At 41.8% G+C, this 12,010-nt stretch overlaps 1 protein-coding gene across 2 annotated transcripts in view; it reads right to left on the bottom strand.

The window, feature by feature from the left end:
• PDE8A (phosphodiesterase 8A) overlaps positions 1-12,010 on the bottom strand; it is a 180,799-nt gene that overhangs the window by 82,662 nt on the left and 86,127 nt on the right. For both annotated transcript variants that reach the window (XM_073013077.1, XM_007990257.3), the window contains exons 4-5: positions 4,550-4,606; positions 3,652-3,706 (exon numbers count right to left, since the gene is read on the bottom strand). In XM_073013077.1, coding sequence (XP_072869178.1) covers positions 3,652-3,706; positions 4,550-4,606 — 112 coding nt within the window. The remainder of the gene's footprint in view (positions 1-3,651; positions 3,707-4,549; positions 4,607-12,010) is intronic.

Below are 12,010 nucleotides of genomic sequence, written 5' to 3'. Positions count from 1 at the left end.
TACATATAAACTAAAATCTTAAATTCCATCTAATCTGACATTAGTATCAATATTTGTGTTCTTTTTGTCTGCATTTACTTGCTACCTCTACGTTCCTTTACTTAAGCTCCTTTTATCACATTGTCTTGTAAGTGTTACAGAATTGTACTTTTTAAACCCAATCTAACAGCCTTTTAAAGGAAGAATTCAGCTCATTCATATACATTTGCTTTTATTCTCTTCTTTTTTTTTTTTTGAGATGGAGTCTCGCCCCTGTTGCACAGGCTGGAGTGCAGTGGTGCGATCTCGGCTCACTGCAACCTCTACCTCCAGGGTTCGAGCGATTCTCCTTCCTCAGCCTCCTGAGTAGCTGGGGTTACAGGTGTGAGCCACCATGCCCGGGTAATTTTTGTATTTTTAGTAGAGATGTGGTTTCGCCATACTGGCCAGGCTGGTCTGAAACTCCTGACCTCAGGTGATCCACCTGCTTTGGCCTCCCAAAGTGTTGGGGATTACAGGCGTGAACCATCGTGCCCGGGCTGCTTATATTCTTTCTATCTCACTTTGTTTCTCACTGATTTTACACTGTTGTTTCCTCTTTCTTCAGTTTCCCAATTTGATCAAGTTGCTGTAAACTCCCTATTTCCTCTTGTTATTTTGGAAGTTTTATTTAACTTTCCTGTTCTATCAATGGTTACCTTCCTTTTCATCATCTCAAAAGCAAACATAGATTTCTTTACTGTTATTTGTAAACAAGATACCAATTACACCCAGAATAAAGTATCTCCCACATAGTGATGCTCTACTCTGCACATTTCCCACAAAGATGAATACTTCCTGGGCTCATTCTCATTCTGTCTCTTAGATAAGCCTCAAAGAATGCCTGCATCCTCCCTACAAACCTTGCAAACACCTAGGGTTGACTAAGATGGTCTATAATTTAAAACTGAGCTATTATTAAAATTCCTCTTTGGGTACATCCCTTCTTCTAAAAGAATATTATATATTCCAGTTTATGTTTATTCATTTGGGACTAATGTTATATGCATAAGTGTAGGTACCTCTATAAAGAAAGACAGAGAGCCAGAGAAAGCAGGAGGCACCACGAAGGAGTATGCACATGGCAGGGTTTATAGCTCACTACTTTTCCCTCCTCTCCTCTTCAAATTTCTGTTCTAGTTCATTTCTTTTTTTTTTTTTTGAGACGGAGTCTTGCTCTGTCGCCCAGGCTGGAGTGCAGTGGTGCAATCTCAGCTCACTGCAAGCTCCGCCTCCCGGGTTCACGCCAGTCTCCTGCCTCAGCCTCCTGAGTAGCTGGGACTACAGGCGCCCGCCACCGCGCCCGGCTAATTTTTTCTATTTTTTGTAGAGACGGGGTTTCACCATGGTCTCGATCTCCTGACCTTGTGATCCGCCCGCCTCGGCCTCCCAAAGTGCTGGGATTACAGGCGTGAGCCACCGCGCCCGGCCTCTAGTTCATTTCTTATATGGCTAGAGTCCTTTTCTGAATTATTTTCCTCAGATAGACCGCTTGGGGAAATATATCTCTGAATTTTATGTATATCCCCAAAAGAAAGGTTAAGCAATAAGTTGACTGGATATATAAGGCTGTAGTCTCTTTCTCCCTGTATCCTCTCATCAAACTAAACATTATTACTGTTTCAGACAGTAAATATATATTTACCCTATACAGATCATTTTCGTTCACTCATCTCTTGCATTTCAGACCTTCCACCTGGAATTCACATTCCTTCTGGTCGACATATATCCTTTAGAATTTCCTTGTGAGGATCTGCTAGCTACAAATTCTCTCAATGTCCACATTTCTGAAAGTCTTTATTTCACCTTCATTTTTGAAAGATATACATGCTAGGTATAAAATTCTAGAAAGTTCTTTTCTTTTTTTCGAGACAGAGTCTTGCTCTGTTGTGAGGCTGGAGTGCAGTGGTGCGATCTCGGCTCACTGCAACCTCCAACTGCCTGGTTCAGGTGATTCTCCTGCCTCAGCCTCCCAAGTAGCTGGGATTACCACCATGCCCAGCTAATTTTAGTATTTTTAGTAGAGACGGGGTTTCACCATGTTGGCCAGGATGGTCTTAATCTCCTGACCTTGTGATCCGCTCACCTCGGCCTCCCAAGGAAGTTATTTGCTTTTACTGCATTGAAAACATTATTCTACTGTCTTCTGTTTTCCACTTGTTGCTGCTGAGAAGCTAGTTGTTAGTGTGTCATTCTTTTGAAGGTAATCTTTTTTCCTCTAGCTGATTTTAAGTCCTTTTATTTTATTTTTATTTTTTTGCAGTTTCACTAGGATGTGTCCTCTTTTAAAATTTATTCTACTTTGGATATGTCAGAATTCATGAATCTATGAATTAGTTTTTCATCAGTTCTGGAAATTTTTCAGGTAGTAACTCTTCAAATATTTCCTCTGTTCCATCCTTCCTCTTCTCCTGGAACTCCAGTTATATATACACACAAAACTTCGCACACTATCCTCCACATTTCTTCACCTAACTTATTTCCTGTCATTGTATTTCTGTGCTACATGTGACCTACTAAGTTTTAGATTTTTCAATTGTTGTGTTTTAATTTCTTACAATTCAGTTTTATTCTTCATAAAATTTGCCATGACACTTTTAATAGTTTCCTATTCCTTGCAGATATTTCCTGGCTTATCTTTCATTTCTTTAACTATAGTAAGCATACTTGCTTTATAATTCATGTCTCATAACTAGTCTCTGAGGGATGTGAGGGTCTGTTACTAGGCTTTTTTCCCTGCTAGTTTTTCTTTGGGATGCCCTGTCACCTGGTGGATTGACTCTAGCTTTGACTTACTGCTGCCTGCTGCCCTTGAGCAATTATTTATGGAGATCCTCTGCAGGCAAAGATGAAGCTGTCTTCCTCTGGGGAGGATTTGTATTTGCTTCTGTCAGGCACTTAGGAGTCCTACGCATCCAGAAAACTTGAAACTAAATTCATAGCTTGAGATTTCTTGACTACCTTACTTATACAAATCTGGGCTACAAATCTGCCCAAGGGTCAGCCTTACTTAAGTTCTCTCTGTATGATTCCTAAGGCCTCATTTGCAGCCAGCTGACCAAAGCCCCAAGCAACCTTTTGGCTTAGAGAAACCAACACATTGAAGCTAGGAGTGGAGAGAAAGAGAGCTGTGTTTGGGTTGCCTTATTTCCAGAATCCTTGAACTGGCTTAAAAATTTGCATGTATACATGTCAGCATCATAACAATACACCCTATGGTATAATTTTTAGTGAATATGCCATTAAAGGGGATTTTATTATGTTTAGATGACTTTAGCAGGCGTAATTTTGAGAGACTAAGAACATGAACTGTTATAGATTAGATTAGCAGATTATAAAGTTAAAAGAAGTTAAACCAAACTGTAAAACAAGGACAATAATTTTCTTTTTTTTAAGTACGATTGAGGCAGGTTCTCCTTATGTTGCCCAGGCTGGTCTCAAATGCCTGGGCCCAAGGGATCCTCCTACCTCGACCTCCCAAAGTGCTGGGATTACAGGTATGAGCCACCACGCCCGGCCAGACAATAATTTTTTTTCTTCAAATTAATTCAAAGCTTTTGCTGGGTACTGAACTGAGATAAAATAATTTCTCAAATTGAATTATACTTGTATAACAAATAAGTGAGTACATACCCTTGTAAATCCAGCAGCAATGAAAGGCATTACGGACAACTCTTCTCTATCCACCCTTCAAAATAACACAATAAAGAACTCAGACATAGTTTTTATCAATTACATCTCACCTCTTTTACTCTACTAATTTAAATACTTCGTTATGTAATGAGTACTTTTAGATGAGTCAGATTAATATACAAATTTAAAGGATAAAGTTGAAAACTGTCTTCTGTTTCAGTTTCACATTTGGCTTTTTGGAATTACATATTATAATACTTGAAATATAGAAACTACATTAATAGCAGGAACACAGGAGTGTCCAAATATCTTTTTAATATATAAAATTTTTAATTTAAACGAAGTTAAATTTACTCCTATTTTCTTCTACTTCCAGGTTTTTTTAATTCCCTATTCCCCTACAGCTCAGGAAAAAAGTTTAAAGGACACAGAAACGTTTCTTCTATGTATAAAAACATATAAGCTAAATAACATTAATTTGAATACTTGCCCTTCTCCTAATATATTTCTCTTCTTTCCTTACCTCCAATTTAAAGACAAAACCTAAGATTCCCCCATTTATGTGTAATTCAAATCCTCAGAGATATTTGGAGTTAGAAGGCCCTAGGAAGATACCCCTAGAAAACCTTCATACTTTTAGGAATGGAATTCTCTCACAGTTTGCCTGTTTCTAAAGTGAAAGGCAGTTTAAAAATCACAAAAATCTAGCATGAGAGCAGAAAGTCCTTCCAGGAAGTTAACCAAAGAAGCAAAATAAAATAAGAAAGAATAAAGAGGAAAAGGCCATACTACAAAGGGGCATTGCCTGACACAGCACGCAAGCTGCTATTTGGCCATCTGTTAAGAATAAGTATTACACTAACACCTCGGTTTCAACATTAAAAAAATGAAAGTTTACCTGCGTACTACACCAACAATAACTGTGTTTTCTGAGAGTTTTGATGATCTGATAGACCTTAAAAAAAAACACAAAACTTTAAAACAAATATAAAAATAACCCTTAAAAACCAAATATACTTAAACAATTACAACAATTAAAGTTGGAAGAGGGGTAAGAAGGGACAGTAAATGATCCCCTCACTCTCTGAATTCACTCACCTCTTGACTACTTGATCTTTCTCTCTTTTGGGGGCAAATTCCCATTCAATGGACTGTGTTAACTGTAACAATTACGGAGTATGAATTAACAGTTAACTAAGATGATATGCATTCACTTGTTCCGATCTTTGTTACCTGCACTGTTTCAGGCAGAGTATTTTCCCTACCTTGTGCTTACATGAAAGAAGCCGTTGGTCTCTTCTTCCAAAGGAAAATGCAAGTTTATGTCTATTACCACAAGGTGATGGCTATGTTTACAACGGGGATAAAGGAGCCCAAGGGCTGGCTCCACTGCATTCTAAGGAGCACAAAGGATGAAGAGTTCCTAGGTAAAATGGAGGCTAAATTAATAACCAAAAATAATCCAAAACTAGGAAATGCAAGATATTGTAATCGGTCAGAAAGAAGAGCATCAACACCTCATGAGAGGGTTAAGAACAGAGGACTGGTCTAGAAAAGTACAAGAGACTGTTCCACTAAAGTTACCCAAAGAGTACGAGACTTCCCATACAGAGTGAATTCAACCCTTCTGCAGAAGCAGCTTTAGAGGCCATGGGGAATGAAAATACAGCCAAAATATCAGAGCAGAAATAAATGTGACATAGAATAGGAGAAAGAAAAGAAGTGCTCCACTGGAGATATGCAACAGCTTTGAACTCATCCTACACTGGGAGAAGAAAGCAGGACTCTAGAGCTAAAGAACAGCTCCACTGGAGAAGGAAGGAACTCACCCCAGACCCAGAGGAAGAAGACTCATGCTGGAGAGGGACTCTAAAAGGAGGAGAATGTAGAGGAACATAGCCAGACTGCATTAGTCAAGTCAAAGGTGAGCTGGCCTCCTGGAGAATGTGTCTAGGATGGCACAGAAATCAGTCAAGACTGACTGCATTTGCTTCAGCTGTTAGTTCAAGGATTAGAACCACTTCTGAATCACAGAATCCAGAAAATAATTGGAGCGACTAGTTCTCAATTCTCCCAAAGATGGTACATAACATAACCATTCCAGATGCGTAAAAGATTCATCATGCATGATGGATGCCCCCGTCTTTTTTTGAGACAGGTTCTCATTTGTCACCAGGCTGGAGTACAGTGGTGCAATCACAGCTCACTGCAGTCTTGACCTCTTGGGCTCCAGTTATGAGTAGCTGGGACCTCTGGCACATGCCACTGGCTAATTTTTTTATTTCTTGTAGAGACGAGGTCTCACTACATTGCCCAGACTGGTCTTGAACTCCTGCATTCAAGCAGTCCTCCTGCCTTGGCCTCCCAAAGTGCTGGGATTACAGGTGTCAGCCAGTACACTCAGCTAGATGCCCCAGTCTTAGCAAACTCTTCCTGTAAAGGGTCAGGGAGTAAATATTTTAGGCTTTGCAGGCCATATGGACTCTGTCACAACTACTCAACTCTACCATTGTAGCACAAAGGCAGTCACACATAATACACAAACGAATGGGCATGACTGTGTTCTCCACTGCCCATTCTTGCCTGTGGGCATTCAGGCTTCATTTTCTTACGGAATCCAGGTTGAGAAAGGTTGAATCTAACAACAGATGCAGAATAGGCCAGGGATAGGGAAGTTGCTCAGGAACGGAAAAGCAGCTCTAGGGACCAGCCAGTATTTCTCATGCTCACCTCTTCCCCACCCCCTCAACACCTCTGCTTTTCCGTGTTCACTCTGTACTCCTCTAGCGTCCACCTACATATCCTCTCCAGAGGGAGCAAACCAAAGGGTGCTGCATGGCTCTGCTGGAAGATCCCTTGTAGACACGCCACTTCAGGGCTTACTGGCCAGGTGTCAATCTCCAGTTCAACCCTGGTCCCCCTGACTGGGGAGAGCAGGCAGGCTCAGCTTCCTGGGGAAGAGCTATGGGAAAGGCTGCTTAGGCCTGGAGGGGTCACTGGCACAACAGACACAGACACAGCTAGTGCACTCGTCATACCTGACGACTAATATTCATCCTAGCACTGATCTCAAACAGGGAATAAGAGACTCACAAATGGTATTTTCATCACTTCTAGTGACACTGTGTCTGTTCTGTGTTTACATTTCCATATCACGGAGATTTGGAAGGAGAAAGGGGAAATTTAAGTACGTAGCCATTTCAAACCAGCTTTCAGCTTTTTAGAAGAAAAATCAAGATGGGAGTGATACAACGGCAAGTAGGCAAGCATGTAGGTGATCTCAGTAAGGAGCTTTGAATGACTTACTCATACCTGGAGACACAAGAATGAGAAGCACTAGGTTAAGGATAAAGTGGAAGGGCGGACCTTGTTTACCTGGAGATAAGCCCTTAAAAACAGCTCTAAAACTGTATAAAAAGGTAGAGACATATTGGGAACTTTTCTGGTGCATATGAAGGAAGAATGGGCTAGAAAACAGAAATGTCAGGAACCTGGATTGAAAAATAACATCCTTGCCTTAGAATTCATGAAAACTAGGAAAGAAATTACTTGGCATTATTGAAATGTATACCTGGATGCTTAGAAAGTCAGAATTCAAGGTGGTCACGAAAAAGATGGAGTGTGATCCTATAGCATGAGATTCTGAAAGCAGTGTAAGTACTCTGGGAAGTCCCCACCCACCCCACTTTTTTTTTGAGACCCCCACGTTTTTTTTGAGACAAGGTTTTGCTCTGTCAGCCAGGCTCGAGTGTAGTGGCATGATCATGGCTCACTGCAGCCTTGACCTCCTGCGCTCAAGCGATCCTCTCACCTCGGCCTCTCAAATAGCTGGGACCACAGGCATGTGCCACCATGCTTGGTTAATTTTTTGATGTTTTGTAAAGATAGGGTTTCACCATGTGGCTCAAGCTGGTCTCAAACTCCTGGGCTCAAGCAATCTGCCTGCCTTGGCCTCCGAAAGTGCTGGGATTAGAGGTGTGAGTCATCATGCCTGGCCTCACTGGGAAAGTCTTAAAACCATGCTACTTGGTTTACCATTAGGATTCATTTTGGCCACACAGGATAGAAAACATCAGAGAAGAGTGGTTTAAACAGTATCTGTTTCACACATCAAAAATGTGCAGAGGGAAACAGTCCAGGGCTGCCACGGACTCTGCAGGATCAGGAACCTAGCTCCTACCAGTGTTTCTCTACTACTGTCTGTACATGAGATTTCTTCCTCATGGTCCAAGACAGATACTGAACATTAGCCATAATGTCCACATTCCAGACAGCAGGAAAAAGGGAATGCTCCTTCCCTAAGGATACTTTCCAGAAGATACACATGATGGGTCCATTGGCCAGCTGTAAGAAAAACTAGGGAACACAATCTATTTTCTAGAAAGCCATATGCCCAGCTACACATCAGAGAATCTGTTATTAGGAAAAGAATAGAAATGGATACTGGGGGCAACTACCAGACTCAAGCTACTCTAGGCAACTACAAATAATTCTGATAATGGTCTCAGCACAACACTGGAAAAAAGGCCACATAATGGAGGCTCACCATAAGAATATAGCCCAGCCCTTTAATGAGTTAAGTTTTACAAAAGCACAACTCCATTACCTGTGCTTTGCTATTTTTCTCTGCCATATGGTATGAGTTTCAGATGACAAAGAATGGGATTGATAATGGTATAAAGGATCTGCACACCAAGGTGAATCAAGAAATTGTATAAAAGCATCTGGTGCTCTGGGTTCAATCTTGCTTCTTCATTCAACATAGATTTTAATTCTGTTAATGTATTTTGGGTTTTCAAGCAGTACTTTTTTTTATTTTCTCTATTTCCCTTTATGAGATCTTCCCTTTTATTACAGACACCTACTCCTGTTGCACAAAGAAATATTGCTGCACCTCTTCTGAGTCCACTAAGCATATGTCTTCAAAAGGTTCTACAGTGTCTTATAAAAAATAATTTTCTTAGTCTTCAGAGCTGTTTTTCCCCCTTCATTATGTGGTGGCACTTTTCACAGGTCCCCCTTTGCATCCTGTTTACACATCCCTGAATGCAATTCGCATCTGTGCAGGCTGAGAGTTTGCTAACAAAGAGGGTCACAAGAATTTCCTTAGCACCTCTTCACTGAACACCCTTGGTGTCAGTAGCTGTCCTTCTCTTAGGTCTGGGCTACAGACCACATCAACAAGCACAGTTCAGGTTTGGAGAGTACTGCCAGCAGGCGTGCACAGGTCTGCTGCAGAGCGGGCTCCTGGCCTGTTCTCTCTGATTCTCAAACTAAAACTGAGAACTGATGCAATTTGCTGTTTTGAAACTACAGTATGTGGAGACCTATCCTCAGGTTCCTCATGCCTCTGTCCCTTCTTAAAACACAGTAGAAAAACCATGTCTCTGTCCATATCCTTCTCTTCCTTACCTTGGGTTTCTGAGTAGATGCAGAAAGTAAGGATTCAAGGGGCAGCAGGGATGGCAGGGGCTAGAGTGCAGGCCTCTGCCCAGCTCATACAGCCTTGCTGCTCTGCTGGGGCTCAGCCATCTGTTTCTCTGGTCAGAGCAATCCAGCATCCCAGGCTTGGCAGAACACAGTGGGACTAAAGCAAAGCCCATTTCCACTGCCTTCCTTTATGGCCACTGGTATTTCAGCTTCAAAGACTGAAGTGTGCGAGGCACAGTTCAGAAACAGGCTTCTTTATTAGTTTCCACAGTACGACAGATACAGTGGAGATCCCTATCCTTTTCTGTTCTCTCAGCTTCTGACCTATCATCTTATCTTTGTGTGTTTTTATTTATTATTGCTACAGTCAATTTTTGTCTCTTTTTCCCTCTTCATGGGTTTTTTGATAGGAAGTTGGGAGGAGACATTGATATCAAGTACCACAGTGGGAATATGAAGCCATACTCTGTTGGGAACTACTGGATGGGCCTCTAGCAGCCTCATAACTGATTGACTTGCCTCATCTCCTCCAGTTTTCTACTCCATTCTCCACTTGGTAGCCAGGTGATTTTCTATCCTGCTCGACACTCTCCTGTGCAGAATATATCAGTGTCTCAACTACCTACGGGGTGGAGTCCACAGCCTTTGGCTCAGCACACAAGGCCTTCATCATCTGGTTCACGTCTGCTGTTCCAACCTCCCCTGACACCCACTCCATATCTGCCTGACCAGCAGCCATCTAGCACTGAGCAGAGGTGCCTGGATGTCCTGCCTGTTTCTACACATGTTGCTCCCTCTACCTGGAACATTTTCTTCACCTTTCTTCCTTTCAAAACTCCTGCTCATCCTTTAAGATGCAACTCAAGTATCCTCTGGCAAAGCCCTCTTTGATACAGGCACCCACGACACTCTGCGTAAACCTCTTTTGTGGGCACTTACAAGCCTATACCGAAATCACTCACTTTCCCTGCTAACTAAAGTATTAGCTCCTCAGAGACAAGCAGCACATCTTACCCATCTATGTAGCTCTAGTACCAAATGCAGTGCCCAGACCTGAGGAGAATTGCACAGTAGGGTTCCTAAACTGGTAGATTTGGAAATATAACAGACATAGAATATTTGCGGTTAGCAAGGCATCTCATAAGGAGTGTAAGGAGTTCCAAATGCCCCCAACAGAGAGATACAGGTGAATGCTAGTCATTTAAACAGGTCAACAACCGATGAAAAGCTCTTCATAGGCAGTGTTGATTAGGTATCCCAAAAGGGAAGATGAAGGGAAGGACACAATTCTGCAGGGCTAAGGTCTCACGAGCCACGTAAGTCAGCTCAGAGACAAGGCAAGCTGGTTTAGGGGCGGGAAGCCTGGAAAGATTTCTTGAACAGTCCAAAGTGGGCACGCATCCTTAAAGGGATGATCTTAAGGGAGATAGGCCAGGTAAGGGCCAAAATGAAGACAAAACTGATTAGGAAAATAAATTAGGGTCTGCTCTTGCCTCTAGAAACCTCACTACGATTAGTACAAGGACCCACCGCTACCCCAAATACTCACCCAACAAGATGGAGATGATGTAGTAGAAAACAGTTTGTGAGAAAGACTTGAGATTCTTGGCCAAGGCTGTGATGTGGCCATCAGGAAATAAATGTGATCGGGGATTACATTTGTAAAGGCCTGCGCTCTCTGGCTAGCACAGTGGAGGGGACTGTTCTGCTTACTGGTCACTGGTTCCCCTAAACCTAGTGTGAGCTTTTCGGTTCTGAAGCCATGCTTACAAGGGCTATCAATCAGAAAAGGGTACCCAGGGGACGCACCCGTGATGCGGTGGGAATATGAAACCAGGACCTGTTAGGAGCCACTGATAGCAGTAAGGGTGTGCTCAGTGGAGTCAGAAAAGAAAAGATGTCTGTGGGGGACACAATTCCTGTCCTCTAATGTTGGAAATCCATTCTGGGGAAGAGGAATAATAGATCTTTTCAAGCAATCCTGTGGGCCAACTGTGGACAAAGTTGGGTTCAATAAAAGCAGAGCTTCTAAATCTCTGGGCTTTCACTTAGTGAGCCCCAGGTCCCGAGGAGAGGCTGGATGGAGGGTGCTAGACACTTCACAGAGGAGAGGCACAGCTGACTTCTCTGCTTCTCTAAAACCATAAATTAAAGCAATCCAGTTCCCATTCTTTACTTAAAAACTATGTAAAATTGTTATTTACACGATGAAAGAACTCTGATTAACTACAGTGCTTATGGAATTTGGTATTTGTGTGAGTTTTTAACTGAGCACGTAACATTACTTTTTTTCACTGAAATATTTCAGCTCCTCTAGTCTATAAGCTTATAAAAGATGAGAACTTCATTTTATAACTTTCAGTCTAAAACATTCTCTTGTACATAGCTCAATAAAAATCTGCTGAATGAATTAATCCTATTTTTTTTAGAATATTCCTAAAACGTATAGCAATAGTACATTTTCTTCCCTTAAAAAGTGGAATATAATGTTATGTTTCTTTTACTACAATTTTTAACAGTGGAACATAACCAATACAATTTAATTTTTCTTTTACAATACAAGATGCTCTAGTAGTCACCTTTAAAGGTATGAACTTCCATTGTCCAGCACATACCTGTGGCTAGGCTTGGGCCTGGACAAGACTGGGAAAGAGACCAAGTTTTCTCCAGCCCCCTCACGCTGTCCTCCCTTTTCTATCTCGGCAGCCATTTGGCCCACCTTAGACACCTCTACTGCCTTGCAACATTTCACCATGACTACCAAGCATCATGTAACTTACATATCATCTTCCCTTCCTCTGTGTGGTATCTATTCAATGTTAGGGATAAAGGGGATACTGGAAACCAAAAGTCCCAAATTTACAGCTGAGCTAAAACATCCCCAGAGAAGGCGCAGTTACCCACAGACAAGCAGCTGTCCAGGAAGAGC

The sequence above is a fragment of the Chlorocebus sabaeus genome, chromosome 29, assembly GCF_047675955.1.
Source record: "Chlorocebus sabaeus isolate Y175 chromosome 29, mChlSab1.0.hap1, whole genome shotgun sequence".
Lineage (NCBI taxonomy): Eukaryota > Metazoa > Chordata > Mammalia > Primates > Cercopithecidae > Chlorocebus > Chlorocebus sabaeus.
The sequence above is the reverse complement of the archived record's forward strand: the minus strand, read 5'-3'. Positions and strand labels throughout refer to the sequence as shown.